The sequence below is a fragment of the Xenopus laevis genome, chromosome 8L, assembly GCF_017654675.1.
Source record: "Xenopus laevis strain J_2021 chromosome 8L, Xenopus_laevis_v10.1, whole genome shotgun sequence".
Lineage (NCBI taxonomy): Eukaryota > Metazoa > Chordata > Amphibia > Anura > Pipidae > Xenopus > Xenopus laevis.
This window is the reverse complement of record NC_054385.1, coordinates 9,107,432-9,134,955: the sequence shown is the minus strand read 5'-3', so window position 1 is coordinate 9,134,955 and position 27,524 is coordinate 9,107,432. Positions and strand designations below refer to the sequence as shown.

General features: G+C 43.3%; 2 protein-coding genes across 3 annotated transcripts in view; both read left to right on the top strand.

Annotated features, from left to right (window-relative positions):
- ncs1.L (neuronal calcium sensor 1 L homeolog) overlaps positions 1–1,545 on the top strand; it is a 33,837-nt gene extending 32,292 nt beyond the window's left edge. The window contains 1 exon segment of the mRNA NM_001090619.1: positions 941–1,545. The gene's annotated coding sequence lies outside the window, so the exon portion shown is untranslated.
- A 17,457-nt stretch (positions 1,546–19,002) lies between these two features.
- Positions 19,003–27,524, top strand: part of LOC108704702 (hemicentin-2) — a 79,541-nt gene continuing 71,019 nt past the window's right edge. For both annotated transcript variants that reach the window (XM_041572462.1, XM_041572460.1), the window contains exon 1: positions 19,003–19,385. In XM_041572462.1, the coding sequence (XP_041428396.1) occupies positions 19,157–19,385 (229 nt within the window). In that variant the 5' untranslated portion in view covers positions 19,003–19,156. The remainder of the gene's footprint in view (positions 19,386–27,524) is intronic.

The following is a 27,524-nucleotide window of genomic DNA, read 5'->3' as shown; positions in this document are numbered from 1 at the left end:
ATAAAGAATGTGTGCAACTACTGATACAACTCAGGGATGTTAAAGGGGTTGTTCACCTTTCACTTATGATGCAGAGAATTATACCCTGAGACAATTTGCTGTTGGTTTTCATTTGTATTAATTGTGTTTTTTGAGTTATTTAGCTTTTTATTCAGCAGCTCTCGACAGCCCTAGTAACCATGCGCTGGTTTGAACAAGAGACTGGAATATGAATAAGAAAGGGACTGAATAGAAAGAGCAGTAATAAAAAGTAGCAAAAACAATAAATGTGTAGCCTTAAAGAGCATTTGTTTTTTTAGATGGGGTCAGTGTCTCACCATTTGAAAGCTGGAAAGGGTCAAATAATTCAAAGACTATAAGGGCTCTTACACACAAGCAGTTTTTCCTGCACTCCCCTGCATTGCACTTTCTTCCATTGAGCATTTGAGTAGACGCAGTCAATTATTGTGAAGGGGGCTGTACTCACACAGACGCATGTAAGCGCCAAACGCAGGTGGGACACAGCATGTTGCATTTCACCTGCGTTCGGCGCATACGTGCGTCTGTGTGAGTACAGCCCCCTTGCCAATAATTGAGTGCGTCTACTCCTGCGCTTCCTTGCGGCTGAATGGAAGAAAGTGCAATGCAGGGGAACGCAGATAAAAACGGCCGTGTGTAAGAGCCCTAAAAGAAGAAAAAATGAAGGCCAATTGAAAAATTGCTTAGAATTAGCCATTCTATAACATACTAAAAGTTAACCTAAAGGTGAACCAGCCCTTTACATTCTCACCCCTCCCCCTAAACTTCCTGCAGCCCCTATCAGGCAAATAGGGGGGACTTGTGGACCATAAACTGCTATTAAATAGAATGAATAAATGTTATGTTTCTTTCTTGTTGAAGTCTTTGGATACTGCTTCTGTATATATATTGTTTTTTTTTTTTTCATCTCTTATTTTCCCAGATTCCCACGGGGATAAGATCCTTAGTGTGCCACCAGATCATGTCAGCAACGCGGCTCGTTCCCTTCCAACCGTCACTCCCAGAATGCACATGGATAGAACACACCTCTCCCCATCCAATCGTACCCTCTCCTCAATGGAACACTTTTACTCCCACTTCTGGCTAAATTCCGATGACCGGGAAACTGTACCCCAAAGGCTATCCACCCTTCCTCGTACTACACGCGCTCTTTTCTATCACACCGTCTCCCGCCAGCCGCTTTTTGTGTTTCTCATACGCTCAGAGAGGGTGGACCACTCAAAGCGAAAGACCAACTGTCGATTTTTGCTCTGAGATTTGAGGGGTGATGTTGGACCCTCGGAGAGGGAGTGGGAAGAAGGAGGTATAGCCAGGTATATGTTCAGATAAAGAACTATGGTTGAGGCTCTGAGCTCTTGATGAAGAGAATGAGCCCCCCTGTTAGGGGTACTAGACTGGTGTGTATATAATCTGTAATGTCCCTGGCGCACAGTACCCTATCAATTAGTTCTATTTTGCATAAGGCTGAATCGTGCTTTTATTGTGAATACGTGATTTTTTTATACATATATAAATATATATAGCATATCTTTTTATTTATTTTTTAAACGTAGTCGTGTAAATCACATGCTTGTGTCCGGCGGCTGCAGCAGCGGTACTGTCTCTCGGATACGTGGATCCCCCCACCCCCTTGCTGATGTTGTCCTTGGTGCACGAATACACGTAACTTATACAGCAGAAAGGGTTAACAAGGCTGAACGCTTGTGGTTTAAAGGGCTGCATTTAAAGAAGTTTCTCGTTCTTCCCCCTCCATAAATAGTTTCCAAATTGCCCAACCAAATCTAAACATGAATGGGCAGCGTTTGCTTATAGATCTGCAGCTGGCTTGCAAAAAAAAAAGCTAATCGCCGATTGGTTGGTAGGGTTTGCTGCAGATTTGCCCAGTGTTTTATATTATTACAGCAGCACTATCTGTTTTTCAGCCACTAGGGGTGCTGTTGCTTGTGAAGACCTTAATCATGCCTAAAGCAAATAACCTTTGCTCCCCTTTCCCATGTGGATATGCAGAGAGTGGAAGCCAAAAACTCCAGCTTCTGGTTTTGTGCTTACTATACACTACAATTGCGGAATTTGCCTCTGGAACTCTGCCAATATGAAAACATGGCTCCTCAGGATTTATGTTAATGTTACGTGCTAGTGGAGGAGTTGGGAAAAGGAATCCTATTTCCATGCAACAAGCTATCCCTTTCCTTCCTATCGTAATCGCCCCATGAATGTTTACGATCACATGAACAAGATATCGCTGGAGAACTGTGCTCAACTGTCCACCAAATCAAAGGATCGTATTATCGCCGCTTCCTTTAGTTCATTGGCTGAACACTTAGACCCACCCATGAGGAACTTCCTACTGTCACGCCCAGGAGGAACTGCCCTACTTCTTCTAAGCCTTTGGAAAGAGTGTGGGAGATGACTGATCACTACTTGTCTCTGTGTATGTATATGTACAATTATGTCTCGCGTTATTTATGTTTATGGACATCTCCCTTTTGTGTTGCTATGAGAACGACTACTGAAAGATGGGGCCGCATTACAGATCCAAAACAAGAATAGTGATTGCAAGCTGTGCATGGATCCTACTGTATTAGCCGCAGTTACAAAGGGATCATATTTTAAAATACAAGTTCTATCATTTGCCCCTCCGTTGGGGCATCTCTCCATAAAAGTCTGGTTCCTACTTAGACTTTTGTTTCAGTTTGAATGGTGAACGTGCCTTCCATCTGCAGGTCCCCTAGAGGATTCTGGGAAATTGAAGTTTGGAAGGCCACATTTTGGCAACATGGTTCTACATCTCCTGCACTTATGGCTTGACTTGAGGGGTAGGTTCCAGGAATATTCCCAGTTCACACAGACCTCAGACTAGGCCTAAAGGCTTATCACTTTTGATTTCCCTATAATACGCCCCTTTTAAAATAAGTTTCTTTTGTGCCCCACCCCCCCAAAATAATAATCAGTGCCATTTCCCTTATATCTAAAAATTTTATTGTGTTTCATTTTTCTGCACATATGTAAACTTGATTCACTTCCAAAGAGTCTCTTAGGGGCCACCAGAGAACCCCGCATTGTTGGCCAACAACAATTAACGCTTAATGTAATAGGGGTATTATAGAAATATAATGGACATAAGAACAGGCCTTGTCCTTGGTGGGGATGGGGCCCTTCCAGGATTTCCTCTGGTATCATGGCTGGTCAGTTTGACCCTGATTATCAGAGATAAAATAAACATAAATTAATATTTTTCGATGGGAGTCAAAACATGTTATTTTTTTTTTAACATAAATTTGGGGTTCAGTTACCCTGCCAACCTCCTAACCCAGTTGAGAAAAAGGTTTTATTGTTTATAATTAAGAGATTTTCTAAGTGTACTTGTCTGGCCAGGTGGAAACCCTACCCCTGGACCTATCCAGTCATTTACATACCTCCCAACTGTCCCATTGTCAGCGGGACAGTCGCGCTCAACCCGCAGTCCAGACCCGGACTGGCAATCTGTTGGGGCTTCTATAAGGTGCCATAGAAAGTCAGTATTTAGTGGGCTGGACGGGGCAGTTTGGGCCTCTGTGTACCTGAAATGCCAGGGCCTATTTTAATTCTCAGTCCAGACCTGCCTCAGTCCCTCATTTGTACTGGAAAGTCCAGATTTTCTCTGCACTGAACAGCTAAAAAAAGATACAATGTTTCTAACTTAATTGGCTTTTGGCAGAGAACCCAGAACAGCCACGGCTGCACATAAGATACTTTTGTAACAATTTTGAGATAAGCAAATAAGTAATTGTAACAATATAAGATAATAGGTCTCTTGGGAGAAGTTAGACTTAAAAAGGGGTTGTTCACCTTTAAGTAAACTTTTAGTATGTAATAAAATGGCAAATTATAAGCAACTTTCCAATTGGTTTTCATTATTTATTTTTTTATAGTTTTATAATTATTTGCTTTTTTCTTCTGACTCTTTCCAGCTTTCAAGTGGGCGTCGCCGACCCCATCAAAAATTCCCTGTAAGGCTACAACTTTATTGTTATTGCTAATTTTTACTTCTCATATTTCTAGTAAGGTCTGCTCCTATTCATATTCCAGTCTCTTATTCAAATCAATGCATGGTTGCTAGGGGAATTTGGACCCTGGCAACCAGACTGCTGAAACTGCAAACTGGAGAGCTGCTGAATAAATAACGCCAAAACCTTAAATAATTAAAAATGGAAAACCAATTGCAAATTGTCTCAGAATATCACTCTCTACATCAAAATAACAGTTAATTTAAAGGTGAACAACCCCTTAAAGGACCAGTAACAATTTTTTTTTTAACCCAACGAAAAAAAACCCCACCAAGACACATTTAACTTTAAATTCGTTAAGTTTTTATTAAGAAATAACTTACCAATTCTCTGCTTGCACTCCTCTTCAGAAACGGCGTCAGGGCGCCGATCCATCGTGCGGCGCTCTATATATCTCCTATAGAAGGCAGGGAGGAGAAATTGAGCGGCGCACGCTAAATAATAATAAAGACTTTGTGAATTTAAGGTCTTGGTGGTTCTGTTTTTTTTTTTAAATTGTTACTGGTTCTTTAAAGGGCAAGTCATCCTTCATTAGCAAAACTGTAATAACTGAAAAAAAAACAGAGAAATATGTTCTAACTTTCCTAACCTGCCAAATTTTGTAAAATGAACATGGTAATTAGGGGGTGTGGCCACAAAAATGGGCGTGGTTGAAAAATGTTGTCCCTCGTTTTATTTCCAAAATGTTGGGAGGGATGCATTTAACATTCAGGACAATGAAGGGGACTTTCCAAGCATGTAGCCACCCCCGAGCTGGAAATATTTCCATTATTCACCCTGTTTGCAAGGATACTGTTGGGGAGGGTTTAGCAAACTCCAGGGCACCCATCATTGTCTTGTTTGCCAGTAAGGTCCAGTTATTTTTCATTCAGGGCAATCACATCTCACGCGCTCTGCCAAGCTAAAAACACAATCCCCTTGTTTGCTAGTGCCCTAAATCTATTGGCAGGGAGGGGAGTTAAAAGCCCTTGAATGAGGGGAATCGGGCAACGTGTTGGTGTAAAAGCCTGTCTCCTTCCATGACAAATGCTAGATCAAAGCCTCCCCCCGTCTCCTCCTTTCTTTCGTCCGTTTGTGGCCTTTTCCCCCCTCGATCAGCTGTATGTTCTCCTCCTATATTTTTGAACGCATGTCTTGTTGCCTTGTCTTGAGTCTTAACAAATACACAAACCAACGCGCTCACAATGTCAAAATCTCCGACTCGGAGAAAAGCGAATTTCATTCGGAAGAAAATGTCAAGGCGGCTCGTTCCGCGGTGTTACAAGCTGCATGTGGTATTTGCTATAAATATGTACACATACAAATATTTTTCAGAAAATAAAGAGGAAAAAAAAACCGGTGCCTGTCTCCTCCTGTGCTGTTATTTATTTAAGCCTGTGCTTGGTTAGTGTCTGGGGAGTGTTACAGACTCCAGAACTATGATATATAGGAGTTTTAACACTAAAACGATGCTGCTAATGTTTCTCTACTTGGCAACTATTTTTTTTTTTTTTTTCTGTGTATAATATTTTAAAGGTGAACTAAAGTGTTTAAAAGAATCTGCCTAGAAATGCTCTATTTTATATATAGAACTCACAGTACTAGTCTGTTGAGTTTAACAGCCCTCTAACGTAATGATTCAGACCTTTTAAAGTTGTCCCCAGCAGCTCCCCATCTTGGATCTTGTTAGGCATCTTGTGTGTGTGTCACTGGCTCTGCACATGCTCAGTGGGCTCTGAGCTGCTGCTGGCAAAGCTTAGGGGTCATCAGAAATCATTAAGCTGGAATCTGATTTTATCAGCCTTTTTTCCCCTAAATTTTTTTTTTGTATATGGTAAGTGGATCCCTAAGATCGGGTAAGTGACAATGGCTTATTCGTAGAAAAGAAGATGGGAAGCTGCTGGGGGCATCTTCAGAGGCGCCTGATACAGAAACCCTAAACATAAAATCTTTCAATTCTGTCCTAATTTCTTTCTTGATATTTATCTTCTCCTTTAAATGCAAATTTTCACTTGGGTGTATGTAGAAAAAGTGCATAAACCCAGTCTGAACTGGCAGATATAGATGTATCTTATTTGACATTGTATTTCTGCACAGACTAAAACACCTTAGGCTAACAGTGTAACACAGCACCACCTTAGGCTAACAGTGTAACACAGCACCACCTCCCATACTTTGTTTCAGTGTTGGATTCTGGGATTTGACGTCTCTCTACTTTCCATAGTGGGCGGTGCACAGATTCTCTGGAAAGCTGAGGGACTTTATTGCTTCAGAATGAAACAAGGCGAGGGAGGGGTTGCGTTACACGGTGAGCCTAAGGGTGGTTTGCACAAGTACTATGGTTTTCGTTCAATCCTGGGGAATTTGGTATGTAGAAATAACAGATGGGACTGGTGTTTTCTGCTTGCTTAACCCATCTGGCTGGAAATGCTGTATTTTATAGAGTGAACTTAAAGTACCAGCCCAGAAGTACAGCAGCCGTATAGCAGTACTGATCCAGCCCTTTAAAGTTGTCCTCAGCAGATCCCCGTCTTGGATCTGCTGGTGATCATGTGTCTTTATTTACTTCCTGTCGTGGGTTCTGCTTGTCACAGTGGGGGTTCTGCTGTCTGCATGAAAGTAAACTGAACTGAATGTGTTGAACCTAGTTAATAAAGACCCTTAAAGGGATACTGTCATGGTAAAAAATGTTTTTTTCAAAACACATCAGTTCATAGTGCTGCTCCAGCAGAATTCTGCACTGAAATCCATTTCTCAAAAGAGCAAACATATATATTTTTTTTAAATTTAATTTTGAAATCTGACATGGGGCTATATTGTCGGTTTCCCAGCTGCCCTCAGTCATGTGCTCAGTCACTCTTTACTGCTGTACTGCAAGTTGGAGTGATATCACCCCTCCCCCCCCCAAGCAGCCTAACGACTAAGGATGCACCGAATCCAGGATACAGCCTTTTTCAGCAGGATTCGGATTCAGCCGAATCCTTCTACCCGGCTGAACCGAATCCTAATCCTAATTTGCGTATGTTAATTAAGGTTGGGGAGGGAAATTGAAAGACTTTTTGTCACAAAACAAGGAAGTAAAAAATTTTTTCCCCTTCCCACCCCTAGTTTGCCTGAAGGATTCCGGGGTTCAGCCGAATCCAACATAGTGGATTCGGTGCATCTATACTAACAACAGAACAATGTGAAGGTAACCAGATAGCAGCTCCCTAACACAAGATAACAGCTGCCTGGTAGATCTAAGAACAGCACTCAATAGTAAAATCCAGGTCCCACTGTGACACATTCAGTTACATTGAGTAGGAGAAACAACATCCTGCCAGAAAGCAGTTCCATCCTAAAGTGCTGGCTCTTTCTGAAAGCACATGACCAGGTAAAATGACCTGAGATGCACCTACACACCAATATTACAGCTAAAAAGAATACACTTGTTGGTTCTGGAATTACATTTTTTTCATAAAACATAAATCATAAAAATCAGGACCGAATCCCTTTAAGCTTAGCAGCCCAGAAACCACTGAGCATGTGCAGTGCCATTGACACATAAAGATGCCTAACAAGATCCAAGATAGGGAGCTACTGAGGACAACTTTAAAGGGCTGGATCATTACTGCTATACGGCTGCTGTACCTCTGGGCTGGTACTATAAGTTCACTCTATAAAATACAGCATTTCCAGCCAGATGGTTTTAGTTTCCCTTTAGATAAAAACAAGATTTTCCCCCTTTAAAATCTTAGTCCTCCTCAACTGTCGACAACACCCCACCAATCAACAGTGGTGGTGACAGGAGACCGTCGCTCCTAGATTTCCGGCAATGCATTTTCTATTCTCCAAGAAATAAGAGAGGTTGGAAAATGTACATGGGAAGAAGTTATTTTTGGCATAGAAATTAAATCACTTGAATTTGGGGGAGATTAGTGCATTTCTATAAACAGGAATCCGCTTTTCTGGAACAAGTGATTTCATTTTCACGATGACATCATATATATATAGGTTTATTAGGATGGATCGTGCCTCGTGTTGGGGGGCTGTTTCTGTTTATTTGAGGTGTGATGGGAAACGGAGGAGGGAATGGAGACACAACTGTAGTTCTCTGGCAACTGAAGCAATAAAGGTTGTATATACTATACTATACTAATACCCATTGTAAGTAGCAGTCCTGCCCTGCTTTATGGCAGCCGAGATTCTAGTTATCTGTATAACAGAGCATTCTGTCCCAGTGGCTGCACAGATCCTATCTGATCCCCATTGTAAGCAGCAGTCCTGTCCTGCTTTATGGCAGCTGAGATTCTAGCTATCTGTATAACAGAACATTCTGTCCCAGTGGCTGCACAGATCCTATCTGATCCCCATTGTAAGCAACAGTCCTGTCCTGCTTTATGGCAGCTGAGATTCTAGCTATCTGTATAACAGAACATTCTGTCCCAGTGGCTGCACAGATCCTATCTGATCCCCATTGTAAGCAGCAGTCCTGCCCTGCTTTATGGCAGCCGAGATTCTAGCTATCTGTATAACAGAGCATTCTGTCCCAGTGGCTGCACAGATCCTATCTGATCCCCATTGTAAGCAGCAGTCCTGTCCTGCTTTATGGCAGCTGAGATTCTAGCTATCTGTATAACAGAGCATTCTGTCCCAGTGGCTGCACAGATCCTATCTGATCCCCATTGTAAGCAGCAGTCCTGTCCTGCTTTATGGCAGCTGAGATTCTAGCTATCTGTATAACAGAACATTCTGTCCCAGTGGCTGCACAGATCCTATCTGATCCCCATTGTAAGCAGCAGTCCTGCCCTGCTTTATGGCTGAGGTTTTTCTATCTCTAGATCAAGCAGCATTGCAGTCCAGTGAGACCTTTAGTATGATTTGGCTGTAAAGGTAAGTGTGACAAAGCTAAACTTAAATTATACAAGTCTCATTGATAAATACACCTATTTGGGATTCTACTAATGTAATAAATGGATATTAAAAAAATCTTCAATGCCCTGTATCAGGTGTCTCATACCCGTGACTTTCCAGCTGATTTGCAACTCCCAGCCTCGTCCTCCATGTGCTGGAAACCAGGACCCTGAAAGGTAAATCTATTGTGTGCGTGCATTTTTTCTTATTAGCATTCTGTAGGCAGACATTTCTGTTTGTAAAATACACCACTGATGTAAAGAAGGTTTACAGTTGTGCAGGAGTTCTGGGTAGTGAGCAAAGCACTGAAGTGGGTGCTGTATGAAGTATGGGGTACAGTTAAATGTAATATAGGGGGTTCTGGAGCTGTTGCCTTTGCAGAATTATTGCCTTACGCACATAGCGATTGCCCCACACTTAGCTATGCTGCATGTTTATGTTTATCTGGCAGATATAGATCATGAATATGCCAGCGGCGGAATTATCCATGCACTTCAGTTAGATAAGAGAAGGGGCAGGATATTATTTAAGTGAATTTTTCCCCTCCTGTTGTGCTTGCCAACTCTGCTCTAATGGAGCATTTGCAAATTACTGAGCCCACTCGTAATCATTGCTTTGCCTTAACTGTCTGGGTACCAGAAACAAAGCAATGCCCCTCTGCTATTGTTACAGAACCCCTCGGTGACTTCTAATATCCTTATCATTTACAGTAGGGGGTACATTATCCCTTATAATACATGAGTGATACTCAGAGTTCCCTGTATAACTCAGCCTGCAGCCTTGTGCCTTTATATGGTTACATAACCCCTCAGTGACTTCTAATATCCTTATCATTTACAGTAGGGGGTACATTATCCCTTATAATACATGAGTGATACTCAGAGTTCCCTGTATAACTCAGCCTGCAGCCTTGTGCCTTTATATTGTCACAGAACAACCCCTCAGTGACTTCTAATATCCTTATCATTTACAGTAGGGGGTACATTATCCCTTATAATACATGAGTGATACTCAGAGTTCCCTGTATAACTCAGCCTGCAGCCTTGTGCCTTTATATGGTCACAGAACAACCCCTCAGCGACTTCTAATATCCTTATCATTTACAGTAGGGGGTACATTATCCCTTATAATACATGAGTGACACTCAGAGTTCCCTGTATAACTCAGCCTGCAGCCTTGTGCCTTTATATGGTCACAGAATAACCCCTCAGTGACTTCTAATATCCTTATCATTTACAGTAGGAGGTACTCTTTTATATATGTTGTTTTTAGGGGCACAAACCAATCAGATGACCTCCAGTTGTCCAGCAATGAATGGGTCAATGGCGTGAGACAAATCTGTATCTCACCATTAGCACAAACAGATGTTCCTGGAGTAAATTAGTGGCTATTAATGTTAAAGACCAACACTTCCATATATTGAATTCTCTCTGTGTCCCCTCCCCGCACTGTTGACAAAAGTTTAAAAGAAATCTTGTAAAAAATAAAATACAAGCAGATGTTTCCAGGTGAAATAAAAGAAAGATGTGCAGAGCAGGGAACGATACATGAAAAACGACATTCATTATATATATATATTAATATGGAGTAGTTTGTGCCCTCCTTGGTGCACTTGAGGTAGAGGTCGGCCCCCAAGGAACCCCAAAAAACGGTTGATTTTAATGGAGGGCAGCCATTTAAAAGGCATAAGACTATTTGTGACCAGGGTGTGTGCACTGTGTGCTCAATCCAATTTTCTTTTGCATTTGCCCACATGGATATGAGAAATTGACCTTTATTGCTGTACTTTGTTATGATACTCATTACCTTTTAGTATGTTAATGAATGACTAATTCTAAGCAACCTTTCAATTGGTCTTATTTTTCATTATTATAGTTTTTGAGTTATTTGCCTTCAACTTCAGACTCTTTCCAGCTTGCAAACAGGGGTCACTGACCCCATCTAAAAAAAATCAATTGCAAATGGTCCTAAAATATCACTCTCTGTATCATACTAAATTAGTTTAAAGGTGAACAACCCCTTTAAGACCTATAGTTACGCCCCTGTGTGTGTTATTAACAACTTTGTATTTCTAAGTGTTCATGGTATTAAAGTGGTCCTAATTTTTTTTCCAAGGAGGCCCATTCAGCTACACTCCTAGTCAATCCAATCAACCTGCCCTTGAAACAAATCCAGGTGCTTTGTCTCTGCAACTTCTCTCCTGTCGGCAGTGTGACATAAGCCTGCAGAAATGGGTTATATAAACATCCAATGACTGCCTTCCATTGTCTTAGGAGGGAGAGATAAAGGGGAAGTCTGCCGCTGCATTATACAATTTCCTCCACTGAGGCTCTCCTTATATCTAGCAACACCCTACTGTCACAATTATATTAGATTAAAAAAAACCTCAACAGTTTCCTTTTTACGCATCTCTGGACTTCTGTTCTCTGGTTCTGACTCTCGAAACCATGTAGCAAAAGTCAGTTCTCCCCCAGCCGGCTTCTGCGGCATTTGTTTCAGGAGTCAAAACTAGCAGTGCAGATAATAAACTCCAATGTTGTAAAATGCCAAATCCAAAATCAAAATAAACTACGGATGCACCGAATCCACTATTTTGGATTCGGCCAAACCCCCTAATCCTTCGTGAAAGATTTGGCCAAATACCGAACTGAATCTGAATCCTAATTTGTGATGGGAAGAGGAAAACATGTTTTACTTCCTTGTTTTGTGACAAAAAGTCATAAAACAAAGAGTTCCTCCTCGTGCCTTATTTGCATAATCGGATTTGGATCGGCCGAATCCAATCCTGCTGGAAAAAAAGGCCGAATCCTGGCTGAATCCCGAACTGAATCCTGGATTCGGTGCATCCCTAAAATAAACCCCAGTTGTCGTTGGCCAGTGTCTACAACGAGGGGTGCAGCCAAAGAGGAAGTGGAACTTCCTCTTGTTCTGCATGTTCTTCTATCTAAACTACCTAGCAACAGATATACTGGACTGATAGGGTGTCATATTGGTAGGGGAAGGGGTCGGCGGCTGCTTATTAGACTGATGTTAGGGGGGGTGGGTTTCCTGACAAGTCAAGTTTATTTTCAAGTTCCCTCTGGCACATAATGTTAATCTGGGAGAATAAACAGAGGGGACGCGTAGCCAACACAAATGTGTGAGCAAATTGACCCCATTTAACCCCCGAGTGAGCCTGCCAGTTCCCACTCCCCTCCGTTTGATCCATCTGATGCCATTGTTTGGGTCTCCTTGCTATTATATACAACCGCTTGGCTCTATAAATAAAGAATGCTGGGTAATTCATGGCTGACCCTTTGCGAATTGTAAGCGAATTGGTCGCCCCTGCTTGAACTAAATCAAAAAAGCTGGGAAGTAATTGCATTTAAACAGCCCTGACCCCTTCATGTGTTTGTAATATGTGTCCCGAACTCCCATTCATCTGTGACCTTACTGGGTGTCCCACTGGACATTTCCCTGCATTTTTGGGAGCGTCAGCCCCCCCCCATGTCATTTGCAGCTTTCACAATTACTGCAGACAGACCCCCAATTGACTATTTATTTACACAGTAAAATCACCTGAAATTGGAAGCCCTTGTCCCATTTCTCATGTTAACATGTCCTTTAAATAACAGATTAGAATCCAATAGGGAGAATTCTATTGGATGATCAGACCCGGTACCATTTCTTTCATTGACTTCTGGGTGGCGCTGTTTAACTGGGATTTGTGCATACAAATATGGCAGCTCCCACCCATATAAATTAGCACAAACATACCGAGCAATTCCATCTGTGTGCTTTTAGATTGTAAGCTCTGTTTTGCAAAACCCTGATTACCTCCAGTATTGATCAATATTTTCATGTAATCTGTATGTCTATATATATCTATATCTATATATATCTATCTATATATATATATTGTCATATGAAGTATCTGCACTCACCAAATATCATACTAAATCCTGGGTGCATCTCCCAAAATGTTTTTCAATAATTGTAGAAATTTATTTAACTTCTCGCATGTTACCCCACAACAGATAGAGAGATATATTTATATTTATATATATATATATATATATATATATATTTAAAAAATTTTGGGCAAACCAATTTATATTAAAAGGGGACATAAACCCAAAGATGAACTTTTTCATTATACATTCATTACAAATGTTTCATGGTTTTAAAATTGTATGTGGATGTGTAATGTCCTTTTAGATTGTAAGCTCTGCTGTGCAAAACCCTGATTACCTCCTGTAATATCTTCATGTAATCTGTATGTCTGTATACACTCATGTCATCACTTTATAGTCTTTTTTTTTTTAAAAAAAAAACCCCAAAAAAAAAAACCCCCAAAAACCCCCCCAAAAAAAAAAAAAAAAAAAAAAAAAAAAATACATATATATATATATATATATATATATATATATATATATATATATATATGTATTTAAGAAATTATGGGAAAACGATTTACGGTTAAAGGGGATATAAACCCAAAAATAAACTTTTTCATTATACATTCATTACAAATGTTCAATGGTTTTAAAGTTGTATGTGGAAGTGTAATGGCTATTGGCAGCAGGGTTCGTCCAGCTGTTTATAGTCTCTGCATTCCTAGTTCTGACTCCTGAAACAATGTAGCAGAATTCAACTGATTGGGAAAGAGAAGAGAGCCAGAGAAGAGAAAGAGACCGAGAGGTTTGCTGCTTTCAATAGCAATTGCATTTATGGGTCATTATAAAGGCACACTTTTATTTTTGCCTTTACTTCCCCTTTAAGTTAGAGAAATTACAAATTACTTCAAATGTAACAAATTAGCATCAGGCACAAACATAATTAGCACCCATTTACATATAATTTGTTGACCTAAATCACAGCAGCAACTGTATTTGCACATTTAAGTGGTTTAAGTGACTACCCCCCCCCGAGGAGAACCTTCTCCTGTTGTACCACAAACTAATGTGATTAGATCATTGTTGTTAGTGATGTTTGTGTCCCAAGCGTTGGTGCCAGATGGGCACACAAATGAAATATTTTGGGCATGTTAACTCTCATATTTGTAATTCTCTGCAATGTTTTGTCCAGGATGAATAGGCTGGTAATCATGTACATGGGGTTGTTGCCCTTTAAATTAACTTAGTATGAGGTAGAGAGAGAGATTTTCTGAGACTATTTGCAATTGGTTTTCATTTTTTATTATTTGTGGGTTTTGGTTTTTCTGTTTGTTTTGGCCTGGATTATTTGAAAGCTGGAAAGAGTGAGAAGAAAAATAAATAAATAAGGCCAACTAAAAAGTTGCTTGGAATTGGCCATTCTATAACACACTTAAAGTTATCTTAAGGGTGACCCACCCCTTTAACTTTCTTGCACCTCTAGACCCAAAGTGGTCTACCCACCACAGCACCAACCAGGGGAAGAACCATCTACTACAGGGATCTCTCCCACGGACAGTTGTGTATCTTCTTCCACTCTCACTTTACTCTTCCACCTTCTCTACCAAGAACTTTATGCACCCTCTTCCTCACTATCCTTCCTCTCCCATGGACAGTTCAGTTGTGAACCCTCTTCCTCTCCCATTTTCTCTCCCATGGACAGTTGTGCACCCTCTTCCACTCCCACTTTCCTCTTTTATAGACAGTTCAGTTGTGCACCCTCTTCCTCTCCCACCTTCCTCTTTCATGGACAGTTGTGCACCCTCTTCCTCTCCCACCTTCCTCTTTCAGGGACAGTTGTACACCCTCTTCCTCTCCCACCTTCCTTTTTCATAGACAGTTCAGTTGTGCACCCTCTTCCTCTCCCAGCTTCCTCTTTCATGGACAGTTATGCACCCTCTTCCTCTCCCACCTTCCTCTTTCATGGACAGTTCAGTTGTGCACCCTCTTCCTCTCCCACCTTCCTCTTTCATGGACAGTTATGCACCCTCTTCCTCTCCCACCTTCCTTTTTCATGGACAGTTCAGTTGTGCGACCTCTTCCTCTCCCACCTTCCTCTTTCATGGACAGTTGTGCACCCTCTTCCTCTCCCACCTTCCTTTTTCATAGACAGTTCAGTTGTGCACCCTCTTCCTCTCCCACCTTCCTTTTTCATGGACAGTTCAGTTGTGCACCCTCTTCCTCTCCCACCTTCCTCTTTCATGGACAGTTCAGTTGTGCACCCTCTTCCTCTCCCACCTTCCTTTTTCATAGACAGTTCAGTTGTGCACCCACTTCCTCTCCCACCTTCCTCTTTCATGGACAGTTGTGCACCCTCTTCCTCTCCTACCTTCCTCTTTCATGGACAGTTCAGTTGTGCACCCTCTTCCTCTCCCACCTTCCTCTTTCATGGACAGTTGTGCACCCTCTTCCTCTCCCACCTTCCTCTTTCAGGGACAGTTGTACACCCTCTTCCTCTCCCACCTTCCTTTTTCATAGACAGTTCAGTTGTGCACCCTCTTCCTCTCCCACCTTCCTCTTTAATGGACAGTTGTGCACCCTCTTCCTCTCCCACCTTCCTTTTTCATAGACAGTTCAGTTGTGCACCCTCTTCCTCTCCCACCTTCCTCTTTCATGGACAGTTGTGCACCCTCTTCCTCTCCCACCTTCCTCTTTCAGGGACAGTTGTACACCCTCTTCCTCTCCCACCTTCCTTTTTCATAGACAGTTCAGTTGTGCACCCTCTTCCTCTCCCACCTTCCTCTTTAATGGACAGTTGTGCACCCTCTTCCTCTCCCACCTTCCTTTTTCATAGACAGTTCAGTTGTGCACCCTCTTCCTCTCCCACCTTCCTCTTTCATGGACAGTTGTGCACCCTCTTCCTCTCCCACCTTCCTCTTTCATGGACAGTTGTGCACCCTCTTCCTCTCCCACCTTACTTTTTCATAGACAGTTCAGTTGTGCACCCTCTTCCTCTCCCACCTTCCTCTTTCATGGACAGTTGTGCACCCTCTTCCTCTCCCGCCTTCCTCTTTCATGGACAGTTGTGCACCCTCTTCCTCTCCCACCTTCCTCTTTCAGGGACAGTTGTGCACCCTCTTCCTCTCCCACCTTCCTCTTTAATGGACAGTTGTGCACCCTCTAACTCTCCCACCTTCCTTTTTCATGGACAGTTCAGTTGTACACCCTCTTCCTCTCCCACCTTCCTTTTTCATAGACAGTTCAGTTGTGCACCCTCTTCCTCCCCCACCTTCCTTTTTCATGGACAGTTCAGTTGTGCACCCTCTTCCTCTCCCACCTTCCTCTTTCATGGACAGTTCAGTTGTGCACCCTCTTCCTCTCCCACCTTCCTTTTTCATGGACAGTTCAGTTGTGCACCCTCTTCCTCTCCCACCTTCCTCTTTCATGGACAGTTGTGCACCCTCTTCCTCTCCCACCTTCCTTTTTCATGGAGAGTTCAGTTGTGCACCTTCTTCCTCTCCCACCTTCCTCTTTCATGGACAGTTGTGCACCCTCTTCCTCTCCCACCTTCCTCTTTCATGGACAGTTCAGTTGTGCACCCTCTTCTTCTCCCACCTTCCTCTTTCATGGACATTTGTGCACTCTCTTCCTCTCCCACATTACTTTTTCATAGACAGTTCAGTTGTGCACCCTCTTCCTCTCCCACCTTCCTCTTTCATGGACAGTTGTGCACCCTCTTCCTCTCCCACCTTCCTCTTTCATGGACAGTTGTGCACCCTCTTCCTCTCCCGCCTTCCTCTTTCATGGACAGTTGTGCACCCTCTTCCTCTCCCACCTTCCTCTTTCAGGGACAGTTGTGCACCCTCTTCCTCTCCCACCTTCCTCTTTAATGGACAGTTGTGCACCCTCTAACTCTCCCACCTTCCTTTTTCATGGACAGTTCAGTTGTACACCCTCTTCCTCTCCCACCTTCCTTTTTCATAGACAGTTCAGTTGTGCACCCTCTTCCTCCCCCACCTTCCTTTTTCATGGACAGTTCAGTTGTGCACCCTCTTCCTCTCCCACCTTCCTCTTTCATGGACAGTTCAGTTGTGCACCCTCTTCCTCTCCCACCTTCCTTTTTCATGGACAGTTCAGTTGTGCACCCTCTTCCTCTCCCACCTTCCTCTTTCATGGACAGTTGTGCACCCTCTTCCTCTCCCACCTTCCTTTTTCATGGAGAGTTCAGTTGTGCACCTTCTTCCTCTCCCACCTTCCTCTTTCATGGACAGTTGTGCACCCTCTTCCTCTCCCACCTTCCTCTTTCATGGACAGTTCAGTTGTGCACCCTCTTCTTCTCCCACCTTCCTCTTTCATGGACATTTGTGCACTCTCTTCCTCTCCCACATTACTTTTTCATAGACAGTTCAGTTGTGCACCCTCTTCCTCTCCCACCTTCCTCTTTCATGGACAGTTGTGCACCCTCTTCCTCTCCCACCTTCCTCTTTCATGGACAGTTGTGCACCCTCTTCCTCTCCCGCCTTCCTCTTTCATGGACAGTTGTGCACCCTCTTCCTCTCCCACCTTCCTCTTTCAGGGACAGTTGTGCACCCTCTTCCTCTCCCACCTTCCTCTTTCATGGACAGTTGTGCACCCTCTAACTCTCCCACCTTCCTTTTTCATGGACAGTTCAGTTGTACACCCTCTTCCTCTCCCACCTTCCTTTTTCATAGACCATTCAGTTGTGCACCCTCTTCCTCCCCCACCTTCCTTTTTCATGGACAGTTCAGTTGTGCACTCTCTTCCTCTCCCACCTTCCTCTTTCATGGACAGTTCAGTTGTGCACCCTCTTCCTCTCCCATCTTCCTTTTTCATGGACAGTTCAGTTGTGCACCCTCTTCCTCTTTCATGGACAGTTGTGCACCCTCTTCCTCTCCCACCTTCCTTTTTCATGGACAGTTCAGTTGTGCACCCACTTCCTCTCCCACCTTCCTCTTTCATGGACATTTGTGCACCCTCTTCCTCTCCTACCTTCCTCTTTCATGGACAGTTCAGTTGTGCACCCTCTTCCTCTCCCACCTTCCTCTTTCATGGACAGTTGTGCACCCTCTTCCTCTCCCACCTTCCTTTTTCATGGACAGTTCAGTTGTGCACCCACTTCCTCTCCCACCTTCCTCTTTCATGGACAGTTGTGCACCCTCTTCCTCTCCCACCTTCCTCTTTCATGGACATTTGTGCACTCTCTTTCTCTCCCACCTTTCTCTCCCATGGACAATTGTGCACCCTCTTCCTCTTCCACAGATAGTTTGGCACCCTCTACCTTTATCACCCTTCTTCTCCCATGGACACTGTGCACCCTCTTCCTTTCCCACCTCTGTGCACACAGCTATATGGCAGAGGACTAGTGAAGCAGACAAGAATCACTAGTGTCAGGCTGGGTCTTCTAAGCCCCCAGAGAACATGACACCCTGACCCCACTCATACAGCAATTAGATGTTGATGTGCCAAAAGGTTCATATAGACCCCCATTGGAAATAAGGATGGTTTTATGGGAATCTCCTAATCTGGGGCCCACTGGAAGATTCTCAAGTATACCTATAGGCTACTAGAACCCTGGCATTCGCTTGTGCGGCCATAGGCCTGCCAACTCCCTTAACTTGCCACCCTTGCCTTTGTGGCCTTTGCTGCTGTATCTGGGCCTGCACATAGTATTTAAATGATCATCTGCTAAGAATTTGAATTGTCATACAAAATAACTGAACTGCATTAAAAACGGTTTCATTCAAAAAAATAACGTTAATTGGCTCCTGATACAATTGTCCCAGGTGTATGTGTGTGTGTATTTGATAGGGACCTTTGAATGTAAGCTCCACTGGGGCAGGGGCTGATGGGAATGGTGTATAATCTCTATATATAAGATGTCCATAACTGGAGCAGCCACTTACAGAATTACAATGAAAAGGTTAAATGTTTTCTGTACGTTTGTGGGTCAGGGTTGCAGAGTTGGAGGGCAGAAGATTAAAGAGTCATCCAGTTTTGGGGAGTTGATGGGGTGAATGATACATGTAAGGACCCTGTGTCTCACACTCAGGTATCCCGACTTCAGGCTTGCCCTTAGCTAGCTCTGTGCAGGAGTCTGGGAAGGAGGGGGGTACTCTTTGTTTGCTGTAAGGGGCTGAGTTTCTCCTCCCAAAACTTTTGAAAAGGAGGAGTGGGGGTAGGTTCTCCTATAAAGCCAGACTAAGGCTGCCGGTGGGAGCACTGGACACAGCAGAGTTGGGACAATACACAACTTGTAGCCTTTTCCCCCCACAATCCTGGGCTCACATAAGGACACAGGACTTTTTCCCTTTCCCAGTGGCCTGGTCTCTCGCTCTGTAAGGGGACATGGCTACTGGGGGCTTCTGCCTGGTGGCATTAACCCTTCTCTTGGCACAGGTGACCTATGGAGAGGACACTGCTGCCCCCTCGCTGGCTTTCGTGTTTGATGTCACTGGTTCTATGTATGATGACCTCAGGCAGGTGATTGAAGGAGCCAATCGGATTCTGGAGCGCACGCTGAATCGCAGAACCAAGGCCATCAGCAACTACATCCTGGTACCCTTCCACGACCCAGGTAAGAGCGACTGATGCTCAGGGCTCATAGATTGCCAGCTCTTTGGGATAACTGCCCTTCTCGTGTTAAAAGACAAATTCTCCGTACGACTGATACTGTGAAACTACAGTTCCCAGCATCCCCAGGATATAGCCCAGATGGATGCCAGTGATTTTGGCAAGTCCTTCCTCAATTCTTTTGCTCTGGCTAGTGATGGTAGATACCTAGGAGGATATAGTAGTTTACATCAAGGACCTTTCAGACTGTCAGAGGGTGCTGGGAGTTGAAATAGAATGGTATTTAAATGGCTGCAGTTTGAGTAATCCTGATATGTTATTGGCTGTGCTGTCACCATCTTGCCCTTTTGTCGCCATGTTGCCCTGTCTTTATCTAGTCCTGCTGCCTTCATCTCTCCCTACTGTCCCCTTCTTTTCCCATAACTAAGAGCATTGCTTTGTGGGGCCCATGTATATGTAAAGGTCCCTGGCATTGTCACCCATAAAGAAAAGTCTGCTGCTAGCAATGTAGTTGAGAGTTGTAGTTCTACCCCAGCTGGCCAGCAGATGTTGTCTATTGATGCACAGTCTCTTTCATCCTCCCTATAACACTCATGGAATGCCAGGTGTATCATATGGATAATCCCAAGCAGAAGGGACTATACTATACTATAACCACTTTTTAAATCGGTGCCTGTCTGCCTGATTATATTCTGTGCACTGCTGGATCTGACTCCTGAAATGATGTTGCTTAGCATTCCATCATCTTTTGTTAGGAAAATATAATTGTTTTTTTGGGTGGAGTTCCCCTTTAACATGTGATCCATCGTTGAATGAGAGACACAGAAGCAGAAATCGTTTAACTCTTCCTGGCTCCAATAAAAATAATGATGTTAACTGGTCCCTGGTCTAGTTAAGTTTGTTTGGCCAAACATAGCAACGAGCCGAGCCAAAATCTCTCGGTCCCCTGTCTCCCTGCGTTAATGTTATGAGATCTTGTTTCTGTGCAGATAGACACATGTACATTCCCTGACACAAAGAACATTCTATCATGCACTCTTCTTAAATGAGCCCTGTTTGTAGGCAATTGTGTTGTGCTTGTTCGCCCAGAACATTCCTTCTCTGTATATTTGTATTTATACATATGGGAGGAGGTGCCATATTGATTCCCTTAGACAGTACAGTATGAGGGTATAGCTTATTGTGTGCCCAGAACATTCCTTCTCTGTATATTTGTATTTATACATATGGGAGGAGGGAGGTGCCATAGTGTTTCCCTTAGACAGTACAGTATGAGGGTATAGCTTATTGTGTGCCCAGAACATTCCTTCTCTGTATATTTGTATTTATATATATGGGAGGAGGTGCCATATTGATTCCCTTAGACAGGTCAGTATGAGGGTATAGCTTATTGTGTGCCCAGAACATTCCTTCTCTGTATATTTGTATTTATACCTATGGGAGGGGGTGCCATATTGTTTCCCTTAGACAGTACAGTATGAGGGTATAGCTTATTGTGTGCCCAGAACATTCCTTCTCTGTATATTTGTATTTATACATATGGGAGGAGGTGCCATATTGATTCCCTTAGACAGTACAGTATGAGGATATAGCTTATTGTGTGCCCAGAACATTCCTTCTCTGTATATTTGTATTTATATATATGGGAGGAGGTGCCATATTGATTCCCTTAGACAGGACAGTATGAGGGTATAGCTTATTGTGTGCCCAGAACATTCCTTCTCTGTATATTTGTATTTATACATATGGGAGGAGGAGGTGCCATATTGATTCCCTTAGACAGTACAGTATGAGGGTATAGCTTATTGTGTGCCCAGAACATTCCTTCTCTGTATATTTGTATTTATACATATGGGAGGGGGTGCCATATTAATGTTCAAGAAAAGTAATGAAATATAACGACTCTCACAAAGGGAGTCACACAGTCACCCTGAAACCCACACAAGGCTCTGGCCACTCTCACCTGGTTGGTATCAATTTGTAGAGATCAAACAGCAGCCCCCTGTGAGTCCATATGTCTCTTCCTGTTTGCTCTGCTGACTCATTTGTGGTTTTTTTGCACCGTTTAGGTGATGCAGGGCAGGGGGCTGAGAGGTGGTAATTACACAGACCTTTGTGCTGTAGTGCCAGAGGGACTTTGATCCTTAGAAACAACATTAAGGTCCTTAAACTCCTTAAATCTATTTCATTCCACTTCATGCCTGGTGGGGGATGCTGGGAAAAATGGAAGTGAGTCAGCTCCCAGATGTGTGAAGCCCCAGATGCATCACTTATTAGTCACCTGCGGGAAAACCCACTAGGGTCAGCAATTTTGCACTATAAAGCCACTGAAATAAGGGGAAGCAGAGTGTAGTTCGCAAAAAAAAAAGAAAATTCTGCCGTCTATGAGAATCCGTGTACAGAAAGCAGTGCAGTCTGCAGCAGAACTCGATAGCCTGTCCTGTAGCAATAGCTTCTATGACAAATGTAATCTCACTATCTGATGAGTTCATGATTTCCCATGACTCCTAAGATTAGATTCTGCACCCCAGCCCAGAGCCCACTGAGCATGTGCAGAGTCACTGACACAAAAACGATGCATATCAAGATCCAAGATTGGAACTGCTGGGGACCAGGTTGAAGTGCTGAATCATTCCTGTTATGGGGCTTCTGAACCTCCGGGTGGCTATAATAACTTCAGCCTATAAAATATACAATTTCTAGCCAGATGTATGTTTAGGCTTTAGTTCCCCTTTAATTTTGTGAAACTAAATAGCTGCATGGTCTGAAGTTGTCTATTAGTTCCCAGAATTCCAGCAGCTGACACCACATTCTGTGGCAGTTAGAAGAGGCTTGATACTCAAAGTTACATAGTGTCCTGCGCCTTGCACCACATGCACCACATGCACCACATGCACCACATGCACCACATGCACCACATTAGGCAACCTGTGGACCTTGACATCAGTAGAGATGGTGGCAAGTACAAGAAGCTGCATCTGGCAACTACAGAACTGGAATGTCTTCTTTCTCTTTATTCTGTATTCTAAATAAGCCCCATACAGACAGTAACCAGATCTAATCCGCCTGCTTATTGTCTGTATAGACAACACTTATTTTATTTCTTATTTATTACATTCCAAGTCGACTCCTTTCCGTGTTGCACATTCCTGTAATGCTATAACATCCACTCTGCTAAACCTCCTCTCCTTACAGCACTAAAATAATTCCCGTTCCCTCTTCTCCCCAAAGCTTCACACAGTGCTCTCAGCCAGACCTCGAGTTAATGCAGAAAGTACCCGTCAACAGTGGGTGTCTCCACCAGGGTACTGGTTTTATAGAACATGTTGATATTGTATTGCAGTTATTCTGTCAATGCTCAATATTTTACCTGCCAGGACTCCTCCTGAATGTGTTAATAAAATGTGGATGTTAAAGAAGCCTCTCCCATGCAGAACTGAGAGGAAGGGATCATGGCAGATGCAGAATAGAGATTAGCCACTCTCATGCAAAAGCAAGGAGAAGCCATGACAGATGCAGATACAAGAAGCCACTTTCTTTCACAAATGAGTCTAGAGGAAGAAATGCCATGGCAGATACAGAGAGAGGAGCCCTCCCATGCAGAACTGAGAGGAATGGCAGATGTAGAATATAGAGGAGCCCCTCCCATGCAGAACTGAGAGGAATGGCAGATGTAGACTAGAGAGGAGTCACTCCCATGCAGAACTGAGAGAAATGGCAGATGTAGAATATAGAGGAGCCACTCCCATGCAGAACTGAGAGGAATGGCAGATGTAGACTAGAGAGGAGTCACTCCCATGCAGAACTGAGAGAAATGGCAGATGTAGAATATAGAGGAGCCACTCCCATGCAGAACTGAGAGGAATGGCAGATGTAGACTAGAGAGGAGTCACTCCCATGCAGAACTGAGAGGAATGGCAGATGTAGAATAGAGAGGAGCCACTCCCATGCAGAACTGAAAGGAATGGCAGATGTAGAATAGAGAGGAGCCCCTCCCATGCAGAACTGAAAGGAATGGCAGATGTAGAATATAGAGGAGCCACTCCCATGCAGAACTGAGAGGAATGGCAGATGTAGACTAGAGAGGAGTCACTCCCATGCAGAACTGAGAGGAATGGCAGATGTAGAATATAGAGGAGCCCCTCCCATGCAGAACTGAGAGGAATGGCAGATGTAGAATAGAGAGGAGCCACTCCCATGCAGAACTGAAAGGAATGGCAGATGTAGAATATAGAGGAGCCACTCCCATGCAGAACTGAGAGGAATGGCAGATGTAGAATATAGAGGAGCCCCTCCCATGCAGAACTGAGAGGAATGGCAGATGTAGACTAGAGAGGAGTCACTCCCATGCAGAACTGAGAGGAATGGCAGATGTAGAATATAGAGGAGCCCCTCCCATGCAGAACTGAAAGGAATGGCAGATGTAGAATATAGAGGAGCCACTCCCATGCAGAACTGAGAGGAATGGCAGATGTAGAATATAGAGGAGCCCCTCCCATGCAGAACTGAAAGGAATGGCAGATGTAGAATATAGAGGAGCCACTCCCATGCAGAACTGAGAGGAATGGCAGATGTAGAATATAGAGGAGCCCCTCCCATGCAGAACTGAAAGGAATGGCAGATGTAGACTAGAGAGGAGTCACTCCCATGCAGAACTGAGAGGAATGGCAGATGTAGAATAGAGAGGAGCCACTCCCATGCAGAACTGAGAGGAATGGCAGATGTAGAATAGAGAGGAGCCCCTCCCATGCAGAACTGAGAGGAATGGCAGATGTAGAATATAGAGGAGCCCCTCCCATGCAGAACTGAGAGGAATGGCAGATGTAGAATAGAGAGGAGCCCCTCCCATGCAGAACTGAGAGGAATGGCAGATGTAGAATAGAGAGGAGCCCCTCCCATGCAGAACTGAGAGGAAAGGAAGAAGAGCCATGGCAGATATAGAATAGAGAGGAGCCCTTCCCTTGGAGAACTGAGTGAAAGGGAAGGAAAGCCATGGCAGATGCAACCACTTTCACCACAATCCATATATCAGTACATGTATGCTGAGGCATCAACCCCCCCATTATCTTTGTTCCAGGGGTATCGGTAGTTTTGCAAGTTGGACATTTTGATGCTAATGAATCACATCTGCCAGTGTAGGGGGCATGTCCAGATGAATGGGCCATGAGTACCGTGTATGTGGGCTAATCTATCAAGTACATAAAAGCCAAGTACATACAAGCTGAATACATACAAGCCAAATACATACATGCCAAGTAAAAACAAGCTGAATACATACATGCCAAGTACATGCAATCCAAGTACATACAATCTGAATACATACAATCCAAGTACATACAATCTGAATACATACAATCCAAGTACATACAATCTGAATACATACAAGCCAAATACATACAAGTTGAATACATACAAGCCAAGTACATACAAGCTAAACACATACAAGCCCAGTCCATACAAGCTTAACACATACAAGCCCAGTCCATACAAGCTAAATACATACAAGCCCAGTACATACAAGCTAAACACATACAAGGCCAGTACATACAAGCTAAACACATACAAGCCCAGCCCATACAAGCTAAACACATACAAGCCCAGTCCATACAAGCTAAACACATACAAGGCCAGTCCATACAAGCTAAACACATACAAGGCCAGTCCATACAAGCTAAACACATACAAGCCCAGTCCATACAAGCTAAACACATACAAGGCCAGTACATACAAGATAAACACATACAAGCCCAGTCCATACAAGCTAAACACATACAAGGCCAGTCCATACAAGCTAAACACATACAAGGCCAGTCCATACAAGCTAAACACATACAAGCCCAGTACATACAAGATAAACACATACAAGGCCAGTCCATACAAGCTAAACACATACAAGGCCAGTACATACAAGATAAACACATACAAGGCCAGTCCATACAAGCTAAACACATACAAGGCCAGTCCATACAAGCTAAAAACTTGCTCGGCCTCCCCTGAAAGCCTCCAGTGCACTGAAAGTGAAACTCGCTGACTGGGGCCGAATGCCTGAGTCCAGCTGGGAATATAATCAGATTAAGGTGCAGGGAGTACTGGCAGTAAGGGAACATATGCTGGAGAGGAGGGAAGCAAAACAGAGCTGAGAGGAGGCAGAGGAAATGTTTCACAGGAGATGAATGGCAAATAAGTGAGAGATAGCTCCTGGGTATTCCTGGAATAGACCCCTCTGTTTCCTGACTCCCCCTGATCTCTGTTCCGGCCGGGGGAGACATGTAAAGGGATGTATAGTAAATTGTCTCTTGTTCACTGCTCAGCATTAAGGGGGCCAGCGGCTCAAAGGGGCCTTTGTACTAGAGGTCTTCATCTGTTTTACATGGATCATTTCAAGGGACAATATGCCCCATTTGCTGCAGGGTTTATATTTGTCTTAAAGGGGATGTTCACCTTTAAATTAACTATTAGTATGATGCAGAGAGTGATATTCTGAGACAATTTGTAATTGGTTTTCATTTTTTATTATTTGTTTTTTTTTTTATAGATTTAGCTTTTTATTCAGCAGCTCTCCAGTTTGCAATTTCAGCTGTATGGTTGCTAGGGTCCAAATTACATTAGTAACCATGCACAGATTTGAATAAGAGACTGGAATATGAATAGGAGAGGCCTGAATAGAAAGAGGAGTAATAAGAGTAGCAATAACAATACATGTGTAGCCTTATTTATCTGATGGGATCAGTGACCTCCATTTCAATGCATGAGTCAGAAGAAGAAGGCAGAAGGCCAATAATTAAAAAAAAATTATAAAAAATAAATAATGCAGACCAACTGAAACATTAGCTATTCTGTAATATACTAAAAGTCTAATGGAAACAATATGGCACCTCCTCCTCCCATATGTATAAATACAAATATACAGAGAAGGAATGTTCTGGGCACACAATAAGCTATACCCTCATACTGTACTGTCTAAGGGAATCAATATGGCACCTCCTCCTCCCATATGTATAAATACAAATATACAGAGAAGGAATGTTCTGGGCACACAATAAGCTATACCATCATACTGTACTATCTAAGGGAATCAATATGGCACCTCCTCCCATATGTATAAATACAAATATACAGAGAAGGAATGTTCTGGGCACACAATAAGCTATACCCTCATACTGTACTGTCTAAGGGAATCAATATGGCACCTCCCTCCTCCCATATGTATAAATACAAATATACAGAGAAGGAATGTTCTGGGCACACAATAAGCTATACCCTCATACTGTAATGTCTAAGGGAATCAATATGGCACCTCCTCCCATATGTATAAATACAAATATACAGAGAAGGAATGTTCTGGGCAGTGCAGTGCTGCCAGTGCCCATATGAACGATGTACAGCACTGGACAAAGACTAATGGGACAAAAAGGCTATTATGCCACCAAACCATAAGGATCAGGCCACACAAGCAGATTTGGGGAGATTAGTTGCCCCAGCGACAAATCTCCTCTTCTTCAGGGCGACAATCTCCACAAACTGCCTTCCCACGCGACACTTCGTTTTCCGAAGTCACCCGAAGTTGCCTCACGAGGAAACTTCGGGCGACTATCTAGCAACAAAGTAGCTGCTGCTAATCCCCCAATGTGACATTATTAGTCTAACACAGTTAGATAGAAAAAGTGGGTGGGATGAGAAGTGAAGTAAGTGAAGCAGAGCAGAGGAAAATGATATAACTGTAGGGAGAGATCTCTGTACTGCAGAAAAAGAAATGGGATTATGGGAGAACTGATGACATTATCCCTTGGGCAGCTTTAGCCTTTACTGCTCTGCTGTGCTTTATGCAAAGCCTTCACGCGTCCCACGGGGGGTAATTCACAGGGGCTGGTATCTGTTTGTCTCTAATGTCTATTCCATGTCACAGTGTGACTGTTAATGGCAGGACAGCTGCATTACATGATCTCTCTCATCCTCTCTCTCACTCATTTACATGATTGTCTGCCTGGCAACACAGGGAAACGGCTGTACTCAAGAGCTGACAATCTGTTGGGGTGTATATTAGAACTGTAGTTCAGCAAGAGCGGCGAGTTTCCGGGAGGATATTAATAAATGGCGTATAATTGATACATGAGTCAGATCTGCACTGACGCACGGGCCGCTT